Consider the following 26712-nt stretch of genomic DNA (forward strand, 5'->3'; position numbering starts at 1 on the left):
AGAAAGAAAATGAATCGGACTGTCAGGGGCTATCACACGGCAAACATCGTAACATGTGATAGATCATAGAAAATATAACCGTATACTTATAGTATCTCTTATGGTATGGATTGATTCAATTAATTTGAAATCATGTGCACAGGAGTCGAGGAGGAGAAATATGCCAGGCGTGCTCGCCCCGTCTGTTTGTTTGTTGTTTGTTTGTTTTATTTGTTCTTTGATTGGAATGGTTTTTAAACTCTTTCCGAGCAATCCTAATAGGGCTCCGAAAAGAGTTTATAATAGTTAGTTTTAACCTCCCCCCCCCCCCCAAAAAAAAAAAAGAGAAAAAAAAAATAAATCCGGAATAGGGCTTTTTGTTGTTTCCCCTATATACTCCGAATGCAGTATAGGCCTTTAATATACTGTGTGTTTTTCTGCGAACATGTATGACAGAGTTAACCTTATTTTCGCAGGAAATTTCACCACGTGCGAAGCGACGTGTAGGGTCTATACAGGCTATGGATACGTTGCACAAATTTGCAAGCTTCCATCTGCATAACACCTATGATAGGGGTTATTTTCTGGCTACCCCTCCAAAAGCCCGTGATGTGAAGTCAAAATCCTGCTCTGAGAATCTGGAAAAAGCATATTTTAATTATGGTTGACCACCTGAGTGGGGGGGGGGGGGGACGGGATGATAGATTTAGCAATAACTGTTCAAGAAGAGCAACTTCTCATATAGTGACAGACGTATCAGAAGCTGTTCTCGAATCATGAAAATATAGGATGTTGTACGAAGAGTATACCCTACCAAAGAGATCATCATTCACAGTTTCTACGTCTTCGTCTTCTTCTTCTTCTTCCTTCGACTCTTTTTAATATTATTGTTATTATATCATACTGAATAGAAGCAGAAAGATTAGAGGAACAGGAGAGTGAACGTTAAGCAAATTCTGCTAAAAATGAGAAAGTTATTTGAAGTTAGCAGTTCTTTGATGCTGCATATGGATACACAAGCTCACCCTTATTTGTTCTGTAACATTATGAATAGCTATATAAGACATTTCAATTTACCAATCAAGAAAATTTCTATAATGCCTGCACGTTCCAATCAAGTGTTTTTTTATAACCCCTGCATGCAAATATCGTAATATTCTGTCATAAATAACGAAAAATACCGGTAGTAAAACTGTGCATAAAATAGAAGTTGAGCTCACATGCTGCATCACAGAGTTGCCAATTTGTAGGCACCTACTTGATTGTCACATCTTACGGAAATCATTACGTTTTCAAAGTTCAGTCCACGAGAATTTGCTCATCCTGATGAGACTTTCACTATTCCCGCTCCTCTAATTTTCTGCTTCTAATCTAAAAAATAAACAAACAAACGCGACAAACAAACAACTTATTTTCAGGGTGGACTTCAGTATAGGTTTAAAGGTCACAGAGCGTCTTTTTCTGTAGCCACAAACATTGCAACTTACTAATCCCATCAGTTTCAATTACTTTTTTTATTTGTTTTAGTAACTTTAATATAGTTGACCGCGTTCTAAACCAAGTTGTTTTTTTTGATAGTTTTCAAATCAATAATGTCATAATAGGGTATATTGCTATTATATTGCAGCGTTACATCAACATCAATTTAGTTTCTATGACTCTACAATGAATTAAATGTCTTGAATATCGAGTATTGGCCTACATGACGGTTAATAGGCCTATTGAACACAATAATGTGCGCTAAAACTACAAGTATCCAACACAAAATATATACGTATGTCCAGTGCGTTGATAGTTTCACAGGCAAATATGATTTCACAAAGTCATGATAAGTGGAAATCTGAAATTGTTTTCAATACATTTTCATATATCACAATCGATTAATTGATTCATTCATTAATTAATTCTGTTAATTGTGTTAGCGATAGTTTCCGTAAAAAACACAACTGTATTTCGGGGGGGGGGGGGGGGGCATAGGCATCCAAAGTAGGCCTACTGGTTGAGAGGGTTCAGGTGTATAACATTTTTTTGTGTGTGTTTTTTGGTGAGATAAAGAGAAACCTCTCATGAAATATGAATTAAAGAACATGTAATTTCAAGAAGATTTCAACTATGTTTATTTGATGAAAATTGGCCTTGAAATTTCTGAGATATCCAATAAAGCGATCCTAATAAAATAACAGGCCATGACTTTTATTAGGATTTCTTTATTTTTCCTTGTTTTTAGACATCTCAGTCATTTCAACATCGATTGTCATCAAATGAACTTTTGATTCCCCTTAGAATTGTATGCTCTTTAACATTTCATAAAGTGGTTTCTAAATATCTCGCAAAATGTTACAAGCTGAATCCTCACTTAGAATTGTATGCGCTTTAACATTTCATAAGGTGGTTTCTAAATATCTCGCAAAATGTTACAAGCTGAATCCTCACTTCAACCATTTTATACTGTACAGACTTTCGCCATCCGACTTCGTGATGATGACGTCATTGCTATTTCTGTAGTATTTTAAAACTGACATTAGACACTAAAAATTATGGTATCGAGGTAGATGGTTGAGGAACGAAACTCACATTCAAACAAATCGTGTTTTTACTGACACACACAGACACACATGATACACACGAACGAACACAAGTTCAAGTTCAAGTTCAAGTTCAAGATCATTTATTTGTCTTTCTTCAAGATATACCAACAAAGAATACATATTCTTGCAAAAGAATTGCACAGTACAGAAATACACCACATCTAAATCCGGGATGAATTGACATGTAGTTAGAGTGATAAGTGGAGATATTGATGCATGATTTACAGTAGATTTTAATCCTGGGATATAAAACGGATCTCTTTATTGCTTATTTCTAAGAGTACTACTGAGTAGTACATACTAGGGCCCCTAATACTCACAACATAATACTTAGTGGGCCTACCCAAGTTTAATGGTCGGTAATTTCAGGCAAGAATATTTTCTGCCTTGTCTCAACATATCCATACAGTTTTATGGAGCAGCAGATAGGAGCTTTTCCGCGCGCAATACAGTGCGTGCGCGCGCGTACGTGAACCTAGTACCTACGTGCGGTCTGTGGCCGCCGCCCGCATTACATCTCGCCGTAGTCTGGCTGGTGGTAGCGTGGATGCAGCGGTCGACGGAATTCAATATGGTGCCTGCCCGAAAATAATTGCGTGTTGATTGCAAACGCTAGTTATTTCGCATCGTTACCTCCATGTTTCCGATTCGATTTATTCGGAGACGCTGGGTACTGGCTGTGATATTTCTGCTTTCGTTTACCTATTTTATGAATAAGACGTTAAATCAGGTAAGACAAAAGTTTGTGAATGGTGAATCAGTGGAACGTCTTTAACTTCTGTTGGTAGCTGTACTGTGCTGTATGTACTGTAACTATACACAGCCCAGTCAATGCATACGTAGCCTCGGGCTATGTACAGTCATATGACAATATGTATGGTTGGACCTACTACTCATCGACCGCCTAATGTTTATCTTGATAAGTTTTTGACCTACGTGATTGAGAAAATCTAGCACTATCAAATGCCGTTGTTCCCTTTTTGATTCGAAGTTTCAGTGACAAAAATATCGCCGTCGAACTTGCGTGGCCTCGTTTCAGCTCCCCGCGGTCACAAAGCTCCTTATTGACTGAGATCGACCGCTGTTTTTTGCATTGACAATGCACGCAAACCGAGTTGTATTGAACACCGTTTTGTACGAAGCTTTTTAGAAACTTCCATAGACATTACATTACGATTCGGTGAAAATATTCATTCGAAATTTTGTCCTTGATTAAAACCATTAATGAACAGTGAATTTTCGCGTTTTCCCACACCATCCTCATCAACGGTCAAAGCCAATCCATTTTTATGTGCTCTGCGCGCAGTGAAGTGCGTACTAAGCGCTCTGTGTGCCAATGTATACGCGGTCAGTTTCAAAAAGGGTGGTCGATATGTAGTAGGGCTACCATACTGGTACTTGACTCTGGTTATTGATCAATGTTGATGTTGCTAACATATTAGTGCGCGATTGTGGCACTGAATGAATGGCTGTCACGAGACACGGAGAATGCGTTTGCCTAGCCCTACCTAGAGCCTTGGCCTTTGCTTTACCCTGCTACGAACAGCACGATGAGAGACAGAATGCGGTACTCGATACTTGTGTATTCATAAGGCCTAGGGGGTTGCCTCGCCCTTAGAAAAAGGGAAAATAAGCAGGCTGTCTCTGACTCTGGCACTCCATCGCTATCGCATCGGCATCACTCCATTGCATTGGCATCAGGAAGCCACCCGGCCCTTAACGCCGGGGCGCTCCTCAAGTTGTAAACTAGACGTCTACCATACTGGTAATGTTAATGTTAGACCTACACGTGTAGGACCTAATGTTACTGTGGGCCGTGGGAGTGCCCTGAGTCAACAGAGTGCTATCAAGCTATCTCTGTAGAAATACAATGAAAGAGAAACACAAATTAGATGTATTTCACCAGCAAAAGGCTTACTTTTATAAAATTTACTAGGCCTAACATTAGATCTAGACCATGTTTCCTACAATATCTAATTCTTACCTGCCATTGAAAAATACTTGCTAATTTCCAGGCTGGTCCCATATGGTCTTGAAAAAACGTGCTTCTATGAGTCCACCTCCATTCTACCTGACCCTCACTTGACCCTGTTCCTCCCTTCGAACTTGTTTTTCAAAACGGCCTTTGTAAGGCACTTCGCACATTGGCGATATGAATATGCATAAAAGGTGCAATCGATGTTTTTTGCCTTTTTGGACAAAGCCCTTTCGCTCTCACACTGTCGCGCTTGGCTTGGATCGCCAGGAAGCAACGCGCCCAGCAGAGAGCGCCTGGTCCAAAGGCTATACTGCTACCAGCTAGCGCACATGAATATGTTTCAAGTCCGTCTTACGGAGCAGTTGTCGTTCTCATAGATTCCTCTTGACCGAATCATTTAAAGTTGTCAGTTTGGACAGAAATGGACTAGGTCTACTGTAAAAGTGGATATTTTGGTGTTACTAATTTTTCGCGCTCAGCTGGGTAAGAAGAGTTTCGCATGTTTTTAATTCCGTGGAATCAAGACATCAACTGCTGGAACATATGGCAAGCAAAAATATTTGCATGCTTTTTTTTTTCACGCTAGTTTCTCGGTGCGCTAAATGCGTGAAAATGTCAACACCGCAAAATTTCCACTTTTACAGTATTGGAGGAACCAAATGTTCAATCTGTATCCTGTTTTCAATACTTGGTCTACATCTGTATGTATTCAAATTGAAGCAATTTTTGTCGAGCCCACTGGAGGTGAGGGGAGACTAAGGGATTGCCTACGGCGTCTGTCGTCTGTCCGTCCATCGTCTGTCATTTGTCCATAACGCTACAAAAACTTCAATAACTCTTTACTCTGGGCTTCAATTGCAATCAAACTTCAAGGGAAGAGGGGTCGTACAAAGTTTCACATTTTACCATATATGAAGGTCACCTCAAGGTCAAAGCTCACAGGCAGGGGTCAATGAACTTCAGGGCATTTCTATTATGGGTCATAACTTTTTACCCATAACTCCATTTGTGACCAAACTTGGATGGTAGATGTCCCTTGGGGAGTGGATGGTCACCACAAGGTCAGTGGTCACAAGCATGGGTCAATTAACTTTTAGAGCCCAATGTTAAGTTTTTATGGCACGTTTCTATTATGGGTCATAACTTTTGATCCATAGGTCCATTTGTGACTAAACTTAGATGGTAAATGTCCCTTGGGGAGTGGATGATCACCACAAGGTCAAAGGTCACAAGCAGGGGTCAACAAACTTTAAGGGCCCAATGTTAAGTTTTTATGGTGCGTTTCTATTATGGGTCATAACTTTTGATCCATAGGTCCGTTTTTTTCGCATTTATCCACAATACTACCCCGTACAAGGCCCAAAATCCTATTATCTGCTTAGGTCGCAGTTACCCGGCCCTTAACTATACACAGCCCAGTTGCTGTAAGTAGCGACAGGGCTGTAACGACGTGACCCACAACACGAAGAGAGTTCAGCGATCGCATGCGATCGCTTTGAATTTTGATACTTTAGATCATTTTTTGTCACCTCAAACTCATCTAATGCAAATCTTCAATAATGTGACTTCATATCTATGCTATCAATATTGAAATTCACATTTTACAACTTACCGAAAATGATGATTATATGCAGCATGTGTGAACGGTACATCGTCTTATGGACTTATGAACCTTCTGTAATACAAGCATGCACTTAATGTGAGTAACATATACATTTTTTATAAGAAACGTATAAAGTTTTGTAGTTGTGTTGTGGTTCCCCACTTTGAAGGTGCATGTCTCGTCTGTCAGACGCTGTATTCACACAGCGTATTAACAGCGTCTGGTCAGTTTACCCGGCCCTGTGCAGCATGAGAAACACATCCTGGCCTTGAAGGTCCTGCTTCCCTTTGGGAACAGTGATTTAAAAAAATTTCAAGATTTGACATTTAATGCATATGTGTCTGTTGTACCACATCAAAACGCAACAGGGCTGTTCCAGGATGGTCAACAACACAAAGCAAACATGTCGATCATGTTGAGTTTTGATACTGGACATCATTTTTTGTCACCTCAAACTCGTTAAAGACAATCTTCATTAATTATGACCGTGCATCACAAAACAAACAAAAAGTCACACCCCTTGATTTTATGTGAGGACTCAAAAAAGGTGAAATGGTTCCACCAAGTCAGTCTTACAGTGTAAGTTTTTCATATTTTCTGAAGGAGCTATCCTTCTACATTATTCTTCAGTTTGGGATCTTAACAGGAATGGGAAAAAGGGTTTTTAGCAGTTTGTCTACAACCCTTTTGGGGGGGGGGGAAGAGTAGAATGATCAGGTATGTCTTAGAGGCCACTTTTCATGTCTTGAAATCCTTTGCACTCTCTTCACTTTCAAAGTATAATAACTTTTGAAAGGATGACGCTGCTGCTTTGAAAGTTAGTATTAATCATGGGCAGAATGTTTTACGGTAATAGAATATGCTCAATTTCAGTTTAATCTGATAATCCCTTCATTGTTGTTGCTCCAGTAGTTTTGATCCTGTGTTTTGTTCCTTTCATGGCACAGCTAGCCTGGCTTGGTAAAGATTAAGCACTTGAATAGACCTTGTACTTCAGAGCCTCTTTTCTCAGTTCACACTTTTCCAGAGTGTGTGCTTTCTTTCCAGTATTTAGATAGGTTAGGGGAGTCCATTTGAATTCTCCATATTGCATATAGCAAAATATCATCCCAGAATGCATTGCGCAATCAACATCGTGGCTTTTATGCAGTCAGCTTAACTTCTGGTTATCGCCAACATGTTACGTACGCAATGCACTGCACCGCAATGCACTGCACGCCAACGCACAGTTTCACTTGCATCGGTAGCGTCTGCTCAACATCGGTCACGCAAATTTTACCTTTTCAGCGAGTGTCTTTCTAAAAGCTATTAATCATGGATGATCGTGAAAGATTCAAGAACATGACAGTTCCTCAACTGAAGAAATATCTTGTCGAAAGGGGTGTGCCTTGCACTGGAAAACGACGATTTGAGTTAGAAAATCTCGCCGAAAAAAAGCCGAAAAAAGTTTATCCGGTTTTGGAGGAGTGCGACCACGCAGCCTCCGAGAGGAAGCGGCGCAGGGTGACTACAGCGGATGGCTCAGTTCGCGATCTCAATGGGAAAGCAGTGACATGGACTAGGGACTTGAAACAGTTACCACCCGTTCGTATTAGCGATGTTTACGCTTATCTACTCACTGACTGTGGTTGGACATATGAAAGAATCAAGAAGCATAAGTGTGATATCTACACAAAATTCTCACTGTTGATTCTCCAATTCGGTGAATTTGCAGCGAAATAAGACTTAATCGGGTCTGACGAAATGCGAGTAAGTATACGTACGTGTTAATGCAACGAAAGCGATGAATAAGTGTGTGGGACGCTAGCCGCGCCGCTGCACGCAGCGTGCATGCATGCATAATAGCGCGCGGAGCGATAGCTGCAACCGGAAGTGGGGTTGACTGCAAATCTCTCCAAATACGTCGATTAAATTAGTGCGCCGCCATTGTTGGTTCTTTTATAGCTATATGCGATATGGAGAATTGAGTTATACATCATTTTAAAGCTTAGAGTCTGTTCTTTCAGAATCTGCCCTTAACTAAAAATCCATGTCTGGCGACTTTTTGTTGGTTTTGTGGTGCAGGGTCACAATTAGACTTCATGTCTAATTGTAACTTTGGAAATTCTGTGAAAAACAATCGTGAACTATTTTATATGAAAGAGAATTACATCATTAAGACATTACAAATTTCACGGTGAAATGATGCTTTTATCTCGAGAAATTTAACTTTCAAATCACAGCAATATTACCCCCTATTTTGACGAGCACGCACGAAAATGTGTCCAAATCATTACGCCGAAAAGTTGCATTCGTGTGTGGATCTCCGTCCAGTGATTGGAAAATGAGTGTACAGCGGTTAGAAAATACGCGTAACAAGCACAGAAGCCACTCCCCCACAACGTCGTCACACCGCATGTGCTGTGTGCGTGTGTACATGCTTGCTACCCTTACCCTTACATACAGTGTACATATCACATGGCGCAGCTGTTTACATTGCAGACCCACGCAACCCTGCGGAAGGAATTGACTGATCATTATGAGCTGTGGCTCTTTGTACAAGCTACAACTTGTTTGTTTGCAAGGTTAACTCGTGTGATAATTACAAATCCGCATACAGTTACAGCTGTCAGAGAAAAGTGAGAGTCAATGTTATGAATGGAAAGTGTTTTGTTTGTGTGATTGTATGTGTAGAGTCTACATGAAGGCACATGGCATTGAGCACTATCCTTTTGTAAATCGTGGAATCAGTGTGTATCAAACATCATGTGTTGCAGCGCTGTCGACCGGGGTAGTGAGTCGCAACCGTTTAACAGTGCTAGCCACGTGTATTTGCAGCAAGGAGCAAGGCAACAGGCGTGGCCGAGCGTATAAGTACACACACATGTCCACATAGTCATACACACAGCATGCACACGCAATCCAGCTTCGCGTAGGGCGCGCAATGGTCCAAAGGTAGGAAAGGGCGCGATTCGACACCCTAGTACATGTGAATGGCTAATGAAGCTGCAGGAGGCATCCCAATTTTGTAGCCACTTCAGCAGGCACTTCAGACAATACTCCACTCTAAAGGGGAGGGGGAGGGGGTGTAAAATACACAATTTGCATGCTGATAGGTCTTCATGTGCTGAATCTGATTGCATAATTCTTATTCATCAAATATGCATTGTTTTTAAGAATGATTTGTTAATTACGTAAATTTCATGCATATTGGAGATAATTCCATAATTTCAACCTAAGCAAGTATAAAAACATATGGAAACTGTGTAATAATGAAGAATAATATTTCCCAGATGAGAAAAGAAAACAACAAACAAACCAATTATCATAGTTATGGGTAAACTCAGCCCCCTGCGCGTGCATTACAACTAGTTGTAGTGTGCACACAGGGGGCCGAGTTTACCCATAAATACGATATGTATCATTACTGTTTATAAAACTCAATTTTCCTGCTCACAACAAGAACATGTCACTTTTGTGTTCCTATGTTTTGTAATGTTTGTATTTCTGATGTGTTTTTAGCTCACCTGAGCCAAAGGCTCAAGTGAGCTATTGCGATCGCCCTTCGTCCGGCGTCCGGCGTGCATCGTCCGTCGTGCGTCGTCCGTCGTGCGTAAACTTTTTACATTTTCATCTTCTTCTTGAAAACCCCAAAACCGATTTTCATCAAACTTGACAGGTAGCATCCCTAGGGGGTTAGGAACTCAATTTGTTAAAATGGGCACCATGCCCCACCCAGGGGGCCCCCAAGGGGGCCCAAACCCCCCAAAATTAAGGAATCTGTAAAAATCTTCTTCTCTAGAACCAGAAGTGATAGAGCTAAGTTAATACTATGAGTTAGTACATTGATGACTATAGTTTCAAGTTTGTTCATGGCAGAATCAGGGGTGCCCCCTTGGGACCCAGGGGAGGGGGGTGGGGAGGGGTCCTAATGGGGCCTAAATTGTACATTTTCATCTTCTTCTTGAGAACCCCATGACCCATTTTCACCAAACTTGGCAGGTAAGCATCCCTAGGGGGTTAGGATCTCATTTTGTTAAAATGGGCACCATGCCCCACCCAGGGGTCCCCCGGGGGGCCCCAACCCCCCCCCCCCCCCCCCAAAAAAAAAAAAAAAAAAAAAAATGAAGGAATCTTTAAAAATCTTCTCTAAGATAAGCTAAGATAATACTATGAGTGAGTACATTAATGACTGTAGTTTCAAGTTTGTTCATGGCAGATCCAGGGGTGCCCCTCTTGGGGGCAGGGGGGTGGGGGGGGGGTTGGGAAGGTCCAAATGGGGGCCTGAATTGTACATTTTCATCTTCTTCCTGAAAACGTTCGTCAAACTTGGCAGGTAGCATCCCTAGGGGGTCAGGATCTCAATTTATCAAAGTGGGCACCATGCCCCACCCAGTGGGCCCCAGGGGGCCCAAACCCCCCCAAAATGAAGGAATCTTTAAAAATCTTCTCTAAGATAAGCTAAGATAATACTATGAGTGAGTACATTAATGACTGTAGTTTCAAGTTTGTTCATAGCAGATCCAGGGGTGCCCCTCTTGGGGGCAGGGGGGGGGGGAGGGGGGGGGGGGGGGGTTGGGAAGGTCCAAATGGGGGCCTGAATTGTACAATGTACATTTTCATCTTCTTCCTGAAAACCTCATGATGGATTTTTGTCAAACTTGGCAGGTAGCATCCCTAGGAGGTTCAGGATCTCAGTTAATCAAAGTGGGCACCATGCCCCACCCAGTGGGCCCCAGGGGGCCCCAATGCCCCCAAATTAAGGAATCTTTAAAAATTTTGGCCCTTATTGTACATTTTCATGTTCTACTTGAGAATGCCTGGTCAAATTTTAGTAAAGCTGTGAATAATTTAGATTAGTGACTGCGTGAAAGGTGAACTTGCGATACTCAGGTGAGCGCTAGACCCGTGGGTCTCTTATTTTTTTATTGGTTTCTACTTTTCATGTACAATGTATGTTATTCCCAAACTTTGTTCAGTTTTTATCTGAACTGAAAGCCCCCCCCCCCCCTTCATCTGCAATGGGAAAAACATACTAGTAAGGTGGATAATTGTGTTTTGATCTTGTTTATCTGAATGGACATTTGCTGTGTAGGTTCCAATAGCGATCTCAGACCAGTTCCAGGATGTGCCTCCAACACCTCAGCAGATAGCACTGAGAACCAGGACAAGTGCCCAGGCCAACAATCTTACAGCATGTCGGAATTCCCGGCAAGGAAAGAATTATGTCGTAGATGAGAAAGGTATGATTTCAGTGCAGCAGTGAAACTTTTCAGAATTTCAAAATACTGGGATACTCTTTCAACAGAGTTGAATGCAGCATGAATACTGTGCTTCGTGTGTGTACAGTATTTACATCTTGATGTATCAGATTGAAATGTTCTTTGACTACATTATGTACTGGCATGCCATGGCTAGCATGTGTACTCTAACGACACACTTTTTATGGACTAGCTCAAAGGAGATACAATTGTATGATCCTTCTCACTAGTGTAATGCACGTATTTCAACGTGTCTTTGTTATTACCATCATATCCACATCAAACTCAAAACATTTCTTTTATTAGACACTGATGTCATGTGTAAAAATATCTAATGTACTGTACATCACAATATGCTGTGATCAACGTCATGTCATGTAGTGTTGTAAGGGAAACTCCATTGCATGCTCAAGTTCACATCAATGCAAAGAATTTAATCAAATAGAACAGCATTCTCAGCAAGCTGATTATAGACAAATATATAAAGCAAAATGGAGTCAAAAGGGGCATGAGCTTTCAATCCTAGCAGAATCTTTGTCAGAGGCAAAATGAAAAACAGGCAGGGAAAGCAGTCGCATGCATAGGAACTACTACACACAACAAAAACAGTCATGGGAGGGCTAGGGACACAGAACAAAGAAAACAAAAGGGAAGGGTTGGTAGTCATGGGCAAGGAGCCCAACAGGTAAAGGGAGGGTGGGGGGGGGGGGGTTAAAGCATGAGGGTATACAGACAAAAGGCAGAGGAGAGTCGGTGATGACCCAGAGGACCATGGGGGCAACCATTAAAGGAAAAGGATGAATAGAGAGGGAACATCAAACAAGATAAGGAACAACAGAGGGGTAAATTAAGGAAAAGAGTGAAGTAGCAACAACATGGGGGGGGGGGGGGGCGGAGCAAGCAGCGAGCCCTAATGTGGTGTACCAAGAAGAGGCAACAATATGAAAGCGAGAGTCAACCAACAAATGCAAGTTACTAAATAAAGTATGATATACTTCAATCAGATGAATAACAGATCAAAGTATAATCATTGATCTGTTTGGTAACTTGCATTGGTTGACTCTCACTTTCATTTTGTTGCCTCCTCTTGGCACACCAGGGCCCCGTTTCATAAATTGATATGATAGCAACTCTTGCTAGAATGGCAATTGTCATGGTAACAATGACAATCCAGCTTACTGATTGGCTGTTGCTATTGGAAGTTGCCATTCCAGCAAGAGTTGCCATCCTAACATGTTTTATGAAACGGGGCCCAGGTTAGGGCTCGCTGCTTGCTCCGCACCCCCCCCCCCCTCCACTCATGGTGCTGCTACACTCTTTTCCTTTCTTTATCCCTCTGTTCCTTTTTTGATGTCGCCTCCCTATTCATCCATACATACTGTAGGTAAAATAAAAGCCTTTAGGCAATTATTTCATCACTTCTATTTGCCAATGTAAATAATGATAATAATAATAATAATAATAATAATAATAATAATAATAATAATAATAATAATAATAATAATAATAATAATAATAATAGTAATAATGATAATGATGATGATGGTGATTATTGTTATTATGTGTCATAATTATATATATATATATACTGTATATAGATATAGTGCATTTTCCATGACATGCTCAAATGCACTTTACAATAGAATTATGAGCAAAACAAGTGAGTTTAAAGATGTTTTTATGAAGGCATGAGGGATTGCTGGTTGCGGAGAGTTTGGGGTAGAATGTGCCTGATGCTACCGTTTTATGAAAATGTGACATGATACACTGGAATTGAAAATCACTTGTTTTATGTTTCATTTTCCATTACGATCAATTTTTAAGATTGAGTAGAATTCACTTATACTCTCTATTTGCCAGAAGGCAAACACTAAGACAAAAAGCTGAAAGACATGTGTTAGTTGTCATGTCTATAGAGTCTATTAGACTTTGTCTTTTTATCCTGAGTTAAAAACAATTACATCACTGACATTGTACAGTCAAAACTGAAGAAAGGGAAACTCTTTTCATTTCAGGTTACGTGTGTTCATGGAAGGACCTCCTTCCCAATGGCTGCTGTAATTCAAAGACCCCTGCAGCTTCTATCCACAACTGTGATGGTTGCTCCAACAATGGCTGTTGTGCAGTGTATGAGCACTGTGTCTCGTGTTGTCTCCATCCAGAGAAGGTGGGCCCTAAGTAAAAGTGTTAGATATCTGTCCAGTTGTCTTGTGCTATACAATGCATTGTCCTGAGAAACAAGTTGATCTGAAAAACCTGATTCCAAAAGCAAAGTTGAAAATCCAGGCATGTCCGAGGCAGAAAATCTCTGTTGCGTGAGCAGAGCTCTGCATCCAATGGCTGCAAAATTGAATTCTTTAGCTTTACCTTCATCCAGGGATGTACAGCTGTTGATAACTTGATAAAAAAGGGAAAGAAATAAGTTATTCACATGAAGTGATAGTGGTGAAAGGTCAAGGTGAGTTTTCTGTTGGAAGCTATTAGCTATTCAGCTAATAATTTCAAATGGGAAGGACTGAAAATATATGGACAATTAGTGATGGGTGCAAGGTCAATAGTTGCTGTACTTATATTCATAATACATTGTCTAACCATAATTTCAGCTAAGTTTGTCTAGTGGTAATTAGGCACTATAGTCAATTTTATTTTTATGCCTCCGCCACGAAGTGGTGCCAGAGGCATTATGTTTTCGGGTTGTCCGTCCGTCCGTACGTACGTCTGTACGTCCGTCCGTCCGCTTTCGTTTACGTGATTGATAACTTGAGTAATATTTACTGGAATTTTACCAAACTTGGTCCAAGTATGAAGTATGATGGGGCAATTATTTGATTAGATATTGGGTGAAATCGGCTAAAGGTCAAAGGTCAAGGTCAAATCATGAAATTGTATCCGTTTACGCGATAACTCAAGACTGGATGGAGCAAATTTCACCAAACTTTGTTGGAGGATGATGTATGATACGACAATTACTTGACTAGTTTTTCAGTGAAATCGGACAGAGGTCAAAGGTCAAAGATCAAGGTCAAATCCTAAAATTTATCTGTTTACGTGATAACTCAAAACTGGATGAAGCAGCTTTCACCAAACTTGGTCCAAGGATGATGTACAATGATGGGACAATTAGTTGAGTAGATTTTAGTGACATTGGCAAGAGGTCAAAGGTCAAATGCTACAAATGTTGCATTTCCCCCATATCTATGCAATGCCCGAAGGTATTTTCTTGAAACTTGGTGTGGACATGAACTACTGCGTAAAGATTCTCCAGAGAGAGTTTCATGTCATAAGGTCAAAGGTCAAAAGGTCAAAGGTTAGGTGAAAATGTTGCAATTCTCGCAAATGGTTCAATGTATCTTCTTGGAACTTGGTACATATGGCATGTACTGTCTGGCAGGGATTATCTAGGGAATTTAGGGGTCATGGGTCAATAGTCGGGTCAAAGGTCAAGGTCTACTCAAAATTTTACTATTTCCTTCATATACTAGTATATGCAATGCTTGCATTATTAGTTTCAAAACTTAATACATGCATTACCTAATGGAGATTCTCCGGGAAATTTCCAGTCAGAAGGTCAAAGGTCAAAGGTTAAGGGTCAAAGGCCAGGTTTCAATGCCCCCCCCCCCAAAAAAAAAAAAAAAAAAAAAAAATCTATTTTGTACCATCATCACACTCTTTCTTCGTACCTTGGAAATTACTCAATGCATGAACTTCCCAAAAATTCCCCAAATATGTGTACCTGCACTCTTAGAAAATTATAGCAAACCCAGTTCAAGACATTTCTGACAAACCTGTCGTTTCAATATTTTGCCAGTTATGTGAAACTGTCATGGATCACACATTGTGAAGACATTGTACTATACGCCTATTGGGAGAATCATGCATTATGGCGGAGGCATCAGTCGCTATAGCGACATTTCTAGTTTTTTTTCTCATTTTGCATCATTTATAGTGGTTTTGCATTAGTTTTCCACAACCATCCTTACTGAATGATTTGCTTTATTTAACTTGTAACCCTTCAGATATCATTTTAGCGATATTTCATGTTATTCCTTCTCTCATGGCAGTGATTATGCCATGCTTTATAAAAGAAAAACAATGAACTTTTCTTTAAATTTATTTCTCTGCAAAAGGGTACACAAGTTAAAGATGCCATGTCATGCAGTGGGGGATTTCAAGTTTGATTCTAGCACTGGCGCTGGTGATAACTTTCAGACAACTGCATTGAATTGAGCTCCAACATCAACAGTCAGATCAATGCAAGTAATACTGATCATGATTGTAGACCCCAACATTAGTTTCATCTTTACATCACAGCTAAAAACTAAAAACGATTATTGTGCTTGGTTCAATATGAAAAGATGCAACCATTAATGCTTTTATAAGACAAGCAATGTGGAAGAAACATTAAAATGCTACAAATTTGTAACATCTAAAAAATACAATCTTATTTTGTTGTTGTTGGTTTTTTTTTTTTTGTCTTCAGACATACATTTTTGTGGCTATGTCTAGAGTGTTACAGTGCTTTCCAAGGGTGACTATTACATGAGCATTGACTATGCTCATACAGATCTACGTGCAATTGATGCGAGTAGAGATGACTAAGTGCACTGACATGAAATGTGGTTCTCACACTAGCACCAACATTGAACTTGAAATGACAAATTTGATAATCCGTAGGGGCTGGTATTAGCCAATAGGGAAGAAAAACACACACACACACACACACACAAACATGTACAGTGAAAATCACCAGTCAGAAAGGTCAGTTCAGCAGGCAACATTCAGCACCATGCCCAATGTTCGCTACCAGAACAAGGTCATAGTTTGCGGTCAACCTGCCTACACTGACTGATTTTAATCTGGATTATCGCTGGTGCTAATGTTGAGATAGCACTAACACCAGCACAAGCATCAAACTTGAAATCACCAGCTGTACTGTAAAAATCTGCGATTTAATAGATATGTGAGCAGTTATCCATCAGTCTTCAGTTTTATTTCTGGTTAATGTAAGGATGCAGATAATGTCATAATCATTCTTGGATCTCCCACTAAATTTAGTTGATCTTGTTCAATTTGCTATTTTGAATGTGAGATAGACAAGAGTCACATAGACAGGGCTGCACACTAACCATTTTTTTTTTCTACTGGTCTGACCTGTCTGTCAGACAGGTCGGACAAGACTGTTTTTTTTTTTTTTTTTTTTTTTTTCTTAATAGTCCATTCCTAAGAAAGTTACTGGTCCAGCAGTGATTTTTACTGGTCTGGACCGTTGGACCAGTGACAGTGTGCAGCATTGACATACTGTAAAAGTGGATATTTTCGCACGATTAATTTTTCGCGCTTGGCCGGGTGAGAAGAGTTTCACTTGCTTTTAATTCCGCGGAATCAAGACACCAAGTACAGGAACATACGGCAAGCAAATATATTCACGTGCTTTTATTTTCGGGCTGGTTTCTGGTTGCGCGAAATGCGTGAAAATTTCAACACCGCGAAAATTTCCACTTTTACAGTAGATTGTATGAATGTCGTGAGTTCATATGCAGGAAAGAGAAGTATTCTGGTAGTCTCATTCCCCCTGCTGCTACTTTGTGCTGGATGTTGTCATTGCTATGCATCTACTGTATCCCAAAATGTGGCTGGAGGCATGACTATGTAGACAGTTTGTAAACACTTCAAGGGAAACTCTGGCTTATTTTCAGTATTTTCAGACTTTTACTTTGGATCAACTATAAATTTGTTACACAGGGTACAGAGTTTCAAAATTTACAGTGACTAGGATAAGGAATAAGAATGTTTTCAAACTTTATAATAAATCACAATGAACAAGGATGATGACATAGCAGTTTCACCATAAGAATGGATGAGTGGGGGCTCAAAGCAGCAAAATGTAAGAGAAAAGCACAGGTTGCCTTGTTAAGTGAGTGGTATTGTAATGGAATTACATTGCTACATTTCTAAAATATGTGACCTTCCTACTCGTGCATTCTTATGGTGAAACTGCTACCTTGTTCAATGTAATTTGTTGTAGATTTTCAGAGTATTGGTTTCTCTGCTCTAGGACCAAATTTAATTCCACAAATGTAAACATGGAGCTGTCGATTTATGTACTACATGATGTGAAATTATGAAAATCAATTGGAAAACCCATTAAAGCAAATGTCAAACCAAGTCATTTTATTTTCTCTTTCCATGCAACAGGAACATATTCTTCAAGATATGCTTGGCAAGGCCAGTAATACATTCCGTCTCCTGTTCCAGTCTGTAGCTGACCATTTTGAGCTTTGTCTCACAAAGTGCCGTACCTCTTCTCAGGTTAGTCATTATTGGTCAATTTACACTACATTTAACTACTTCAGACAAGTACTAGTACGTAGGTAATTTCCCATTTTGTGCATTTCAGGGTTGTACAAATCCTTCAGAAATTAAATATGTTTCTCCATGATGTCATTATTTCATCTGTTACTCAAAAAATTATGTCTTCCAAGCATTGTTTATGTTTTTCAGAAGAGCAGTAGTCATTGTATCAAACGTAATATCAAGTTTGAGTCAGCTGGTTTTGTATCAAGTTCCCTGTTTTCAAGATAATTTGTCGATGCAAAAAGATGTCATGCTGAAATTTCACAATTTTTTTTTTTAAATTCACATCTACATTCACATCATTTTAAGACCCGATTTGCAAAAATTGGGGATATGGTTTGCGGAGATATAGCACATATTGATGACCAGTGTCACCAAAAATTGGTGGCTTCGGATAACTTTGTGTGTGTAAATTGTATGGGTTTTATAGGTAGAGTTGTCTAGAAGAATTTTTAGTTTTTAATTTTTCCTCAGATAACACCCTTTTGGCCATCATAGATCATTTATTATAAACAAAAGATTTGAAAACAGAGAAATACATAATAGAATTTTCAAAAAAATTAATGTTGAGATATCTGCTTTGATGTAATGAAAATCCAGAAATTCAAAATTTCAAGGAAAATGGGTATTTTTGCATATAGATTACAAATTTCATGCCAATTTTAATACATTTGATCAAGCTATCTTTGAAATTACTTGACAAGCTACAAACATACAAAATTTGATTGCATTTCCTCCATGAATGGGGAAAACAGGAAAATATCAAAATTTGTAAGAATAAAATGTGTATGATTAATTAGATGACTTAAGAATAACAGTAGATCATAAATTTAACTAGGCATTCTAGTACAATACATTGGTCACAATCTGTCCATAAATAGTCAAGATGTGGGGTGGTCAAAATAAGCCCCCCTTGGGCAATGCAATTTCAAAATAGCGCGAGATGTTTAGGAGTAAAAGTGGTTGTGGAGATTGTTTAAACTTTCCTCATTAAATTACTGTCTCTAGTACAACTGTACTTCAGTGGTAGAATAGCAAACTTTTAAAGTACCAGATTTTCTTTCAGGTAAAGTGTCACTGTATATCGTAATCACATGGGATGTCTGTGGACTGCTGATTTTTCTTCAGGACTACATGTACACTGTATGTAATCTCTTTTTATGCTGATTTAAAATAATAGGCGTTTTCACACCAGCCTGATGTTTCGAAATAGCGTAGTTATGCAGTTCAAATGTTCACCTGTGCAACAGAGCAAATAAACTTGCATCTCTTTTCTTTTTGTTTGTCTGTCACAGAGTGTAAAGCATGAAAACACCTACCGAGACCCCATCGCAAAACACTGTTATGGAGAAAGCCAGCCAGAGTTGATGCCCGATTCATGACCCTTTACCATCAACCTGGCTGTTATGTAACTGGAACCGTCCCTTTGAAATTCTATGCAGCTCTATTTTATTATTTTCTGTCAATCAGAGGAGACTTCAGCACAACTCTTTCACTCCATTCCAACTCAAAAAAAAAAAAAAAAAGGACAAGCAAAAATAATAATGGAGCTGTATGTAATTTAAACAGTATTCCGACTTCCCAAAATCCATTAGCTGGAAGAGCTGACATCTGATTGGTTGACTGGATCAAAGTATTATCAGGTGACATGTTCAATTCTGTTGTGTTTGCTTTGTGTTTACATTGCATTCTCTTCTTCCCATATGGTGACTGTGAGCATACTCTAACATTTAACCCAGTCTTCTAAAATCATGCCAACTTTCATTCCATGCATGCCCTCTATTTCATTTTCCCTTTCTTAGCTTCATCCACATGTTGATTGGAATGCTATACATTGTAGTTGAATTCACATTCCTGTAGCAAGCAGTGTTGGATAAATCTCTTTTCTTAACATAGCTCTCTATTTAAGGAATGTGTACTGAGAAACTCAAATGTCATACTCTTTCAGTGTGTGTTAGTAATTTTAACTAACTGCAGAAGAAAGATGGCGAGTGGAAATGGACAATTCCCATTTCTCTATGCTGTTAAGTTGCATGTTTTACTATTACTTTTCATGAAATGCCTAAGTTTACAAGTTTATATTTCATTGTGCAAGATGCACAATCCACTGTGAAACAATTTCACATCTTATCTCAACTTATTCTTTCATACTGATACTATGTTCATTCTACTATTTCCTCTCTATGTGTGAATTCATTGTAATATATATATATATATATATATATATATATATATATATATATATATATATATATATATATATATATATATTATATATATATTTATATTTATATATATTGTCCTTGTTTAAAGCTGAAATGTTTGCTCTGTCTGTGATAATCCTGTGTAAATCAGTGTGTATGAACAGCATAGGGTTTGTTCTGTCACCAGTGAAACTAGGGGAAAGACAAAACCGTGTGGCTATGTGCATGCATAATTCTTGGAAAACTGGACATTGTCATCATTTCTGAATGATGAGGCCAACCATCTATTGATAAATCTTGCACAGCACAAGATATGTGTGGTTAATAGCAAGACCTTTTCCTCCAGACAATTGCTGATAAGGACAGTTTCCCCTCCAACAATGACTTTATCTTCCCGGCTCATTTAGCCTGTAGACAATTCTTACCCAGGTTACCCCTCTGGACAAGTTGCTGATTATTACAGGCAAGGATGAATTATCTAGAATAGGTATCCAGATGTCATATTGGTGTTCGTTCTGATGGTAGTAATTATCCGGAAATTGATCGTCCACTCTTAGTCTTGCTGTGACATTTAAATGGCATAAGTCCATATTTCTCTATAACAAAAGTCCACTCAAACCCATCATGCATTCAATTTCTGTGTAATGTATATAGCAGAGAGCGTAGCAAATATTTATCTCCTTTGTAAATAGAATGTGAATATTGTAAGTAATTTGGTTTGTACATAAGAAATCTTCCATCCTTTCTGCTAAGTAACCTGTTGTTTATTCAGGTTAAATCATTATTCACCAGAGATCATGGTGATCAGATATTGTTTTGCCACCCAATATTTCTTACATTGAAGATTATAAACACTTCAAATTTTTACAAGATAATTTAGTCTTTTCTTGGCTTACAGCATCCTTTATTGCCTGAGATTAATAAGTTCTTGTGATCAAACTAGTAAGATGAAGAGAGGCACAACATGATTATACTAAAGTGTCATAAAATGTAATGATCACAAACTGATGAAAGTTCAGTTTGAGATATGTATGTATGCAGGCATACAATGTATGTGCACTGAATTGAACTCTGGCCATTGGTCTGGGAAAACAATAAATTAATGAAAATGAGGATTTTGCCACCCCCTCCCCCCCCCCCCCATAAGCCTTTACATTATACATTTTGCATTGTGTCAAAAGCTTAGATTATTATACTTATTATTGACCAGTATCATATGTAACATTGAAAAATACTAAGTTCAAAGGTCTTGTGAATTATTCTTTGATAAAACTGGCACACAAGTGCACAAATTATATTACATAATTTTCTATCCATGATTAATATGTTTTGTAAAATTGGTAAAGATGTATATGAAGCTGGAGAAAACTGCAGGTGAATATATTTGAACTTAATTTGACATTCAGTTGTGCCACCTGCTCCCAAACGCATCATTTGGGTAAATTCAGATGTGTGCCAAAGTGGCCATGGTCACAAATACGATGTAGTTTTATGTACCAGTGATGACTGACAGGTTGCATTTATCTCGTTGCTCAGCTTTCACTCAAATAATTTGTTAAGCTGTATTCTCTCTTGGAGTGTCATCTCATGTGCTCCTTTCTTTAAAGTATTTCCCTGATTTAAGTTGAAGATGGCTTAGCTATGTGTAATTGCTGTCTAGCAAATAATAAGGAAAGAAATTGTTGTTTTTGTGTATTATTCACAACAAATTACAATTCAAAATTGATCTTTGTTTAACTCAGTTGTGCTGGTTGAAACTAATTTGAAAATTTTACATTTTAGTGTAGATGATATGTATGTATATAGAATACATCTTTTGTTGGTGAATTCTAAGTGTTTATTCACAGAGTGACCACATGGAAAATGAAACTGGGACATGAGACAGTATGACACTAATACACACAAACTCACAAACTCACAAAATGTGTATTTTTTGAGAACTGTCCGATGCAATTTTAGTTTTGCTGCATTGAATTGGCCAACTAAGACTTGTGAAAGCGCAGTCTGTGCATTAAGTGGTATCATGGCAGACCTTGAGAAGTATTTTATGAATAAACAAGACTTTACGTAATATATAAAGCAGAATGTCAAGTACCAGTGTACAGCTGACTTGATGTTTTGCACAGCTGACATCACACTGGTTGCACTGAATAGAAGTTTGATTCAGGAAAATGAATGAAATGTTAGCTGTGAGGAAATGTTCATGTAATTGAAAAAAAGAAAAAGGAAAAAAAACTATATGTTTCTTAACTATGATTAAAGACTTCTTGCATTGCATTATCTAGTTTTTGATAGGTAAGTACTGGTACTCACACTTTAAATCAGAGAAACATTGCTCTTGGTTGTATAAACAGACATTCAAGTAACCTTGTAATAGTATTATTCACCTGGAGTAAGTTATGCCCAATGATGTGTTGTAACATTATCTGTTCAGCTTTTGGCAGTCTTGATGTGCAATATGTGCAGAAGATAAAAGCTATTTAGTCCATTGTCTACAAAGTATTTTGTGTCATCAAGACAAGCACTCATCATTGTTATTCACATGAAGCCTACAAAGTTTTGTGTAAGCTGAACACAATTTCTTTGACAAACAGGGAAAAACAAGTGCACACTGTCTTTGCCAGAATCATGTCCAAGTATTACATGAATCCTGAATGTATGATGATACAAGTTTGGCAGTGCTTCTGAAATTCAGGATGAAGTTAATTTCAACCTTTCACAAAAACTATTGTGCCCTGTGACTTACGGTAATGTGCTCTGTAGTTATTCTTATCATTTTTTTAAACCTTCACCCCAAGAGGTGCCGGAGGCATTATTATTTTCTTTCTGGGCTGTGCAAGGAGATGTAAATTGTGTAGTGTGAGATACTTTGTCACCAAGGTGTTTTCACTGTGATGCCAGAGCCAAGTAACTAATGTGCTACTGCAAATGTGTATGATAAAATCTCTGATGTTGGATGTTATTCAATAAAAACAAGTCAAAAGACAGGAAAGAAACACTTTTTCCATAGTGGTCTTTGTGTGTTTGTAGACGTAATTTAGTTTTAATCTGTCAGAGTTTTCACCACCATATTTGCACCTAACTGTTTTTGCATGGTATTTGGATTAACACAAAATCCTGTGCTGAGCAGACTTCATAATTAATTTTCTTGATTATCCTCCTTGTCTTTTTTATTCACTCTCTTTAAGTGGTCAGTGTCATTGCATGAAATGGTGCTTTTTACTTGTGTCTTGAGTATTCTTCAGTTCCAAAGACTCAAACTAATATTAATATATATGTTATTTTCAGTGGAAGTTGCAAATCAATGATTTGACATGTATGATAGGGTACAATACATGATTAGATCCGTCATTGGAGCATGCATGTGCAAATAATGATTTAAACATCATGCTGTTACTTTTGTGTGTTTACTTTTGTGAGTACACAGAAAATGACATGTCACTCAGTTTTTCATATAGGTCACAGTGAGCTCAGTCGTATTGTTTTACTGTAAATATATTGTACACACTGATAATGAGAGGAAATATGAAACATGGAAGAGAGTGAGACATGCACATTCAGAACAAGTTCACGGCATGTTGTTTTACATGTCATTTTATTTCAGACTTGACCCATGGATCTGACAAGACCAATGAAGTGAATGCCTCCTGCATGTATGAAGATGGCTGTTTTCCCTCCTTTGTAGGCAGTGCATGATGGAATATGAACATACATTGTGCATGCAATTTTAAGCTCATGCCTTGACAGAGTGCAAACCATCGTGAGAAACGAGTGCCAAAAAATGTGACATCATTGTGGGCATGTTGTGCTGAAAAGTAATGGACAGCTGTGGGCCTGCAGTGTTTCTGATGGAATGTAGTTTGTGGTGAGATAAAAAAATGACAACAACAAAACTCCATTGACACACCTTCATTGCATGAACACGAGGATGGCATTGTGATATGACAGAGAGCCTTCTTCAATGTGTATGTCAGAGCCTGGACATAGATATTACCATGCATCTGTAGGGGTGCATGCAAAATAAAAACATTGAACTTTGAGTCTGAGATTGTCTTTCAAAGGAGCAGCTGCATTCAGCTTCTTGTCTCTACAGAATATGTGTGTGTGCCTTGATGGTTGGACTTTTCACACTTGGAAGGAGACAGACTATATTGCATGAAGTCTCAGAATTTTATTCGCTTGTTCTAAGACTTAATCTTTTTGTATGTCAATGAGAAAGATATTCGTAGATTGACATTGTGGGTCAGCTAGGGCATTCTGCACCTTCAAGATACTAAGTAATGTGAGTTCTTCCCATGGCAGTTTGGGACCCCACAACACTACATCTGGAAAGTAGACATTATGTCCATTGAACCAACTGAGAGAGGAAATCTGTAAAATGGAAGAACACCTGCAGAATGTCACAAAAATTTGATGAGTATTCATAGCTGTAATGCTGGATTATAGTGGTGATAACACCAACAACAACAATCATGCCACACAGCATTGCCCACAAAGAGTATTTGATGCTACAATAAGACTGAAGATTAAAGTGTAGTGAAGGGGTTTTCCCTTTCATGTGACTGTATTGACAATTATAGCAGCAATAAGAGGGAGCATATCAATTCTGAGTGACAATGGCACTGAATGCCAGTGATGCCATGAGCCACTATAGGCCTTTTAGCCATGTGTGGCTAGACTCTGCTGTGCAGGAGACTCTCATGCCTGGGTCACCATGGCATGAGGTGTATGACAAGCTAAGCCAGGCCCTGGCCAAGAGGATCCAGCCAGAGCTGTCGGATCCACTCATGAGAGCAGCCATCTTTGGTTTCTTGGGAGTAGGGTTCCTGCAGAAATACCTCAGCAAGTGGACATGGGCAGTTCCTGCAAAGGTAATAGGTTTGATTTGTTTTCCCAAGTCCTGGATATCATCATTTAGTCTAGGGGTGTAACCTTTTAGATACTGCACATAGAATGCATAGTCTTAAAGCCCAAAGAAAGTTCTGGTACGCCTGCAAAAGTTGTCAAATTTTGCTCCAAAATGTGAACGTATGCCTAGGAAATGTGCGGAATAACGCTGTAATAACAAGATATTCGATGGGTAACGACGAAAATGGGAAATATTAACCAAAAACATTCAGTCTCAGAACTTACCCTAACGGGGTCAAGCTAGACTCGGACTCGGGGATAACTCGGCCTCGCTTTGCTTGACGGCGGGATGAGTTGTATTGGTTGTCCCTACCCTCTGGATTGTACAGCGTTGTACCTTGTACTTTGCATATGGGAGCGGCCTGTATAAACTACATTGTAGCGTTCTGGCTACTCGAAGTAATGGTCCGAGTTGTTACAACGCGCGCATCAAAGACCTCATTGGCGCGCATGCAAAATTAGTGTGCGCCTCTCAAGCACCTCTAAAAACAATCAAAGACGCTTGATAAACAACAACAAAAACTTCAAAGACCGCGCGTCTCAGCAACTGAGGTTGAGGACCGCACGCTGTCCATTTGTTTTGTACAGGATTAGCACGCACTTTCCTGTCTGCTCATCAAGGCCTTGTTTGGTACCCGTAGAGAACTGATGAACATGGCGATCATGAACTGTGTGTAAATTGTCTGAAATAGGGTCGAGTTTTCCCTGAGACCGAGTTAGTCTGGAGCCTTCTGGAATAAAAGTCGGTCTACCGACTTTTATTATTTTTCTCAAAATACTCCAAAACGACTCGTCATTCCGGCAAACCGCGTCAGCCAGGTAAGTTTCTTTGTAGACTCTTTCGATATATTGCAAGCAAATATGAAATGGTGCCAGACGGGTTCTCAGGCCCTTACCAGAACTTTGTTTTCACTTTAAGCCCATCACACACTACACGATCAGGCTGGTCATACCACCTTTGAGACCAGGGGGGCATTTCATGAAGGAACTTGTTGGATAAAATATCTGACAAGTAAGTTATATCCAACAAGTTTTGAGAAATTCTTTAGTCTGATTGGCTGATTTCTCTGAACTTGTCGGATATAACTGACTTGTCAGATATTTTATCCGACAAGTTCCTTCATGAAATGCCCCCCAGAAGTGCGGCGTCGCCAGCCTTGCTAGTTTCCAGTTGTGCAAGTGCACATTGCCTGCTTCTATAATACTCAAGCCAGAATGGTCGTGAGCCTAGCTGTGTGTAGTCTGGTCATGTAGTGTGCGGTGTCGAGTCGTGCAACTGGTCATGACCCGGCTTGCCTCTCTAGTTGTGCAACCGGTCTAATCGTGCAGTTTGCGGCAGGCTTAGACATGTCATATCCTGTTTTCAGCTTGAAATATGGTTGATCTAGTAACATCTCACAGTTATTTCATAACTGTATCTTTACATCAGAAAGTTCTTGTTACCACCTGTAAGTACAGTGGAGTTTTGTGATTGTGAGCACATGCGTGATATGAAGCGTTATCCATTATGAACTGAAGAAATCACTAATTCCTAAAGCTTTTGTAATTTAGAGTGATTAGCAAATCAATGTAAAAGTGGTGGTCCAGATTTACCTTCACAGATCTGCCAGATGAAGCAAGACGAAAGACAGAAGACAAAGGTACCCGGTACCAGAACTTCAAAGAAATAAGAAGAGAGGATATGAACACAGATGAGTTCATCCAAAAGAACTAGTGTAGAAAAACAAAAAGAGTAATTTAAGATGTAGTAACGAATTGAATTTGAGCACTTTATATCTAGGGATGTCGATCAGGGATGGGGGGGGGGGGGGGGAGGGAGCAAACATTTTTGGCCAAAAATTATAATACAGGTAGGTCT

The 26712-nt window shown here is 39.1% G+C and overlaps 2 protein-coding genes across 2 annotated transcripts in view; both read left to right on the top strand.

The window, feature by feature from the left end:
- Positions 1 to 3128: 3128 nt before the first annotated feature.
- LOC140228002 (SREBP regulating gene protein-like) lies at positions 3129 to 19166 on the top strand. The gene is made up of 5 exons (XM_072308398.1): positions 3129 to 3297; positions 11223 to 11370; positions 13404 to 13555; positions 17584 to 17697; positions 19038 to 19166. The coding sequence occupies exons 1-5, from the start codon at positions 3205 to 3207 to the stop codon at positions 19122 to 19124; spliced, it is 594 nt and encodes a 197-aa protein (XP_072164499.1). The 5' UTR covers positions 3129 to 3204; the 3' UTR covers positions 19125 to 19166.
- An 85-nt stretch (positions 19167 to 19251) lies between these two features.
- The window catches only part of LOC140228001 (uncharacterized), a 39201-nt gene continuing 31740 nt past the window's right edge, over positions 19252 to 26712 (top strand). Inside the window, exons 1-2 of the mRNA XM_072308397.1 lie at positions 19252 to 19385; positions 23551 to 24817. Coding sequence (XP_072164498.1) covers positions 24563 to 24817 — 255 coding nt within the window. The 5' untranslated portion in view covers positions 19252 to 19385; positions 23551 to 24562. The remainder of the gene's footprint in view (positions 19386 to 23550; positions 24818 to 26712) is intronic.

The sequence above is a fragment of the Diadema setosum genome, chromosome 4, assembly GCF_964275005.1.
Source record: "Diadema setosum chromosome 4, eeDiaSeto1, whole genome shotgun sequence".
Taxonomy (NCBI): Eukaryota; Metazoa; Echinodermata; class Echinoidea; order Diadematoida; family Diadematidae; genus Diadema; species Diadema setosum.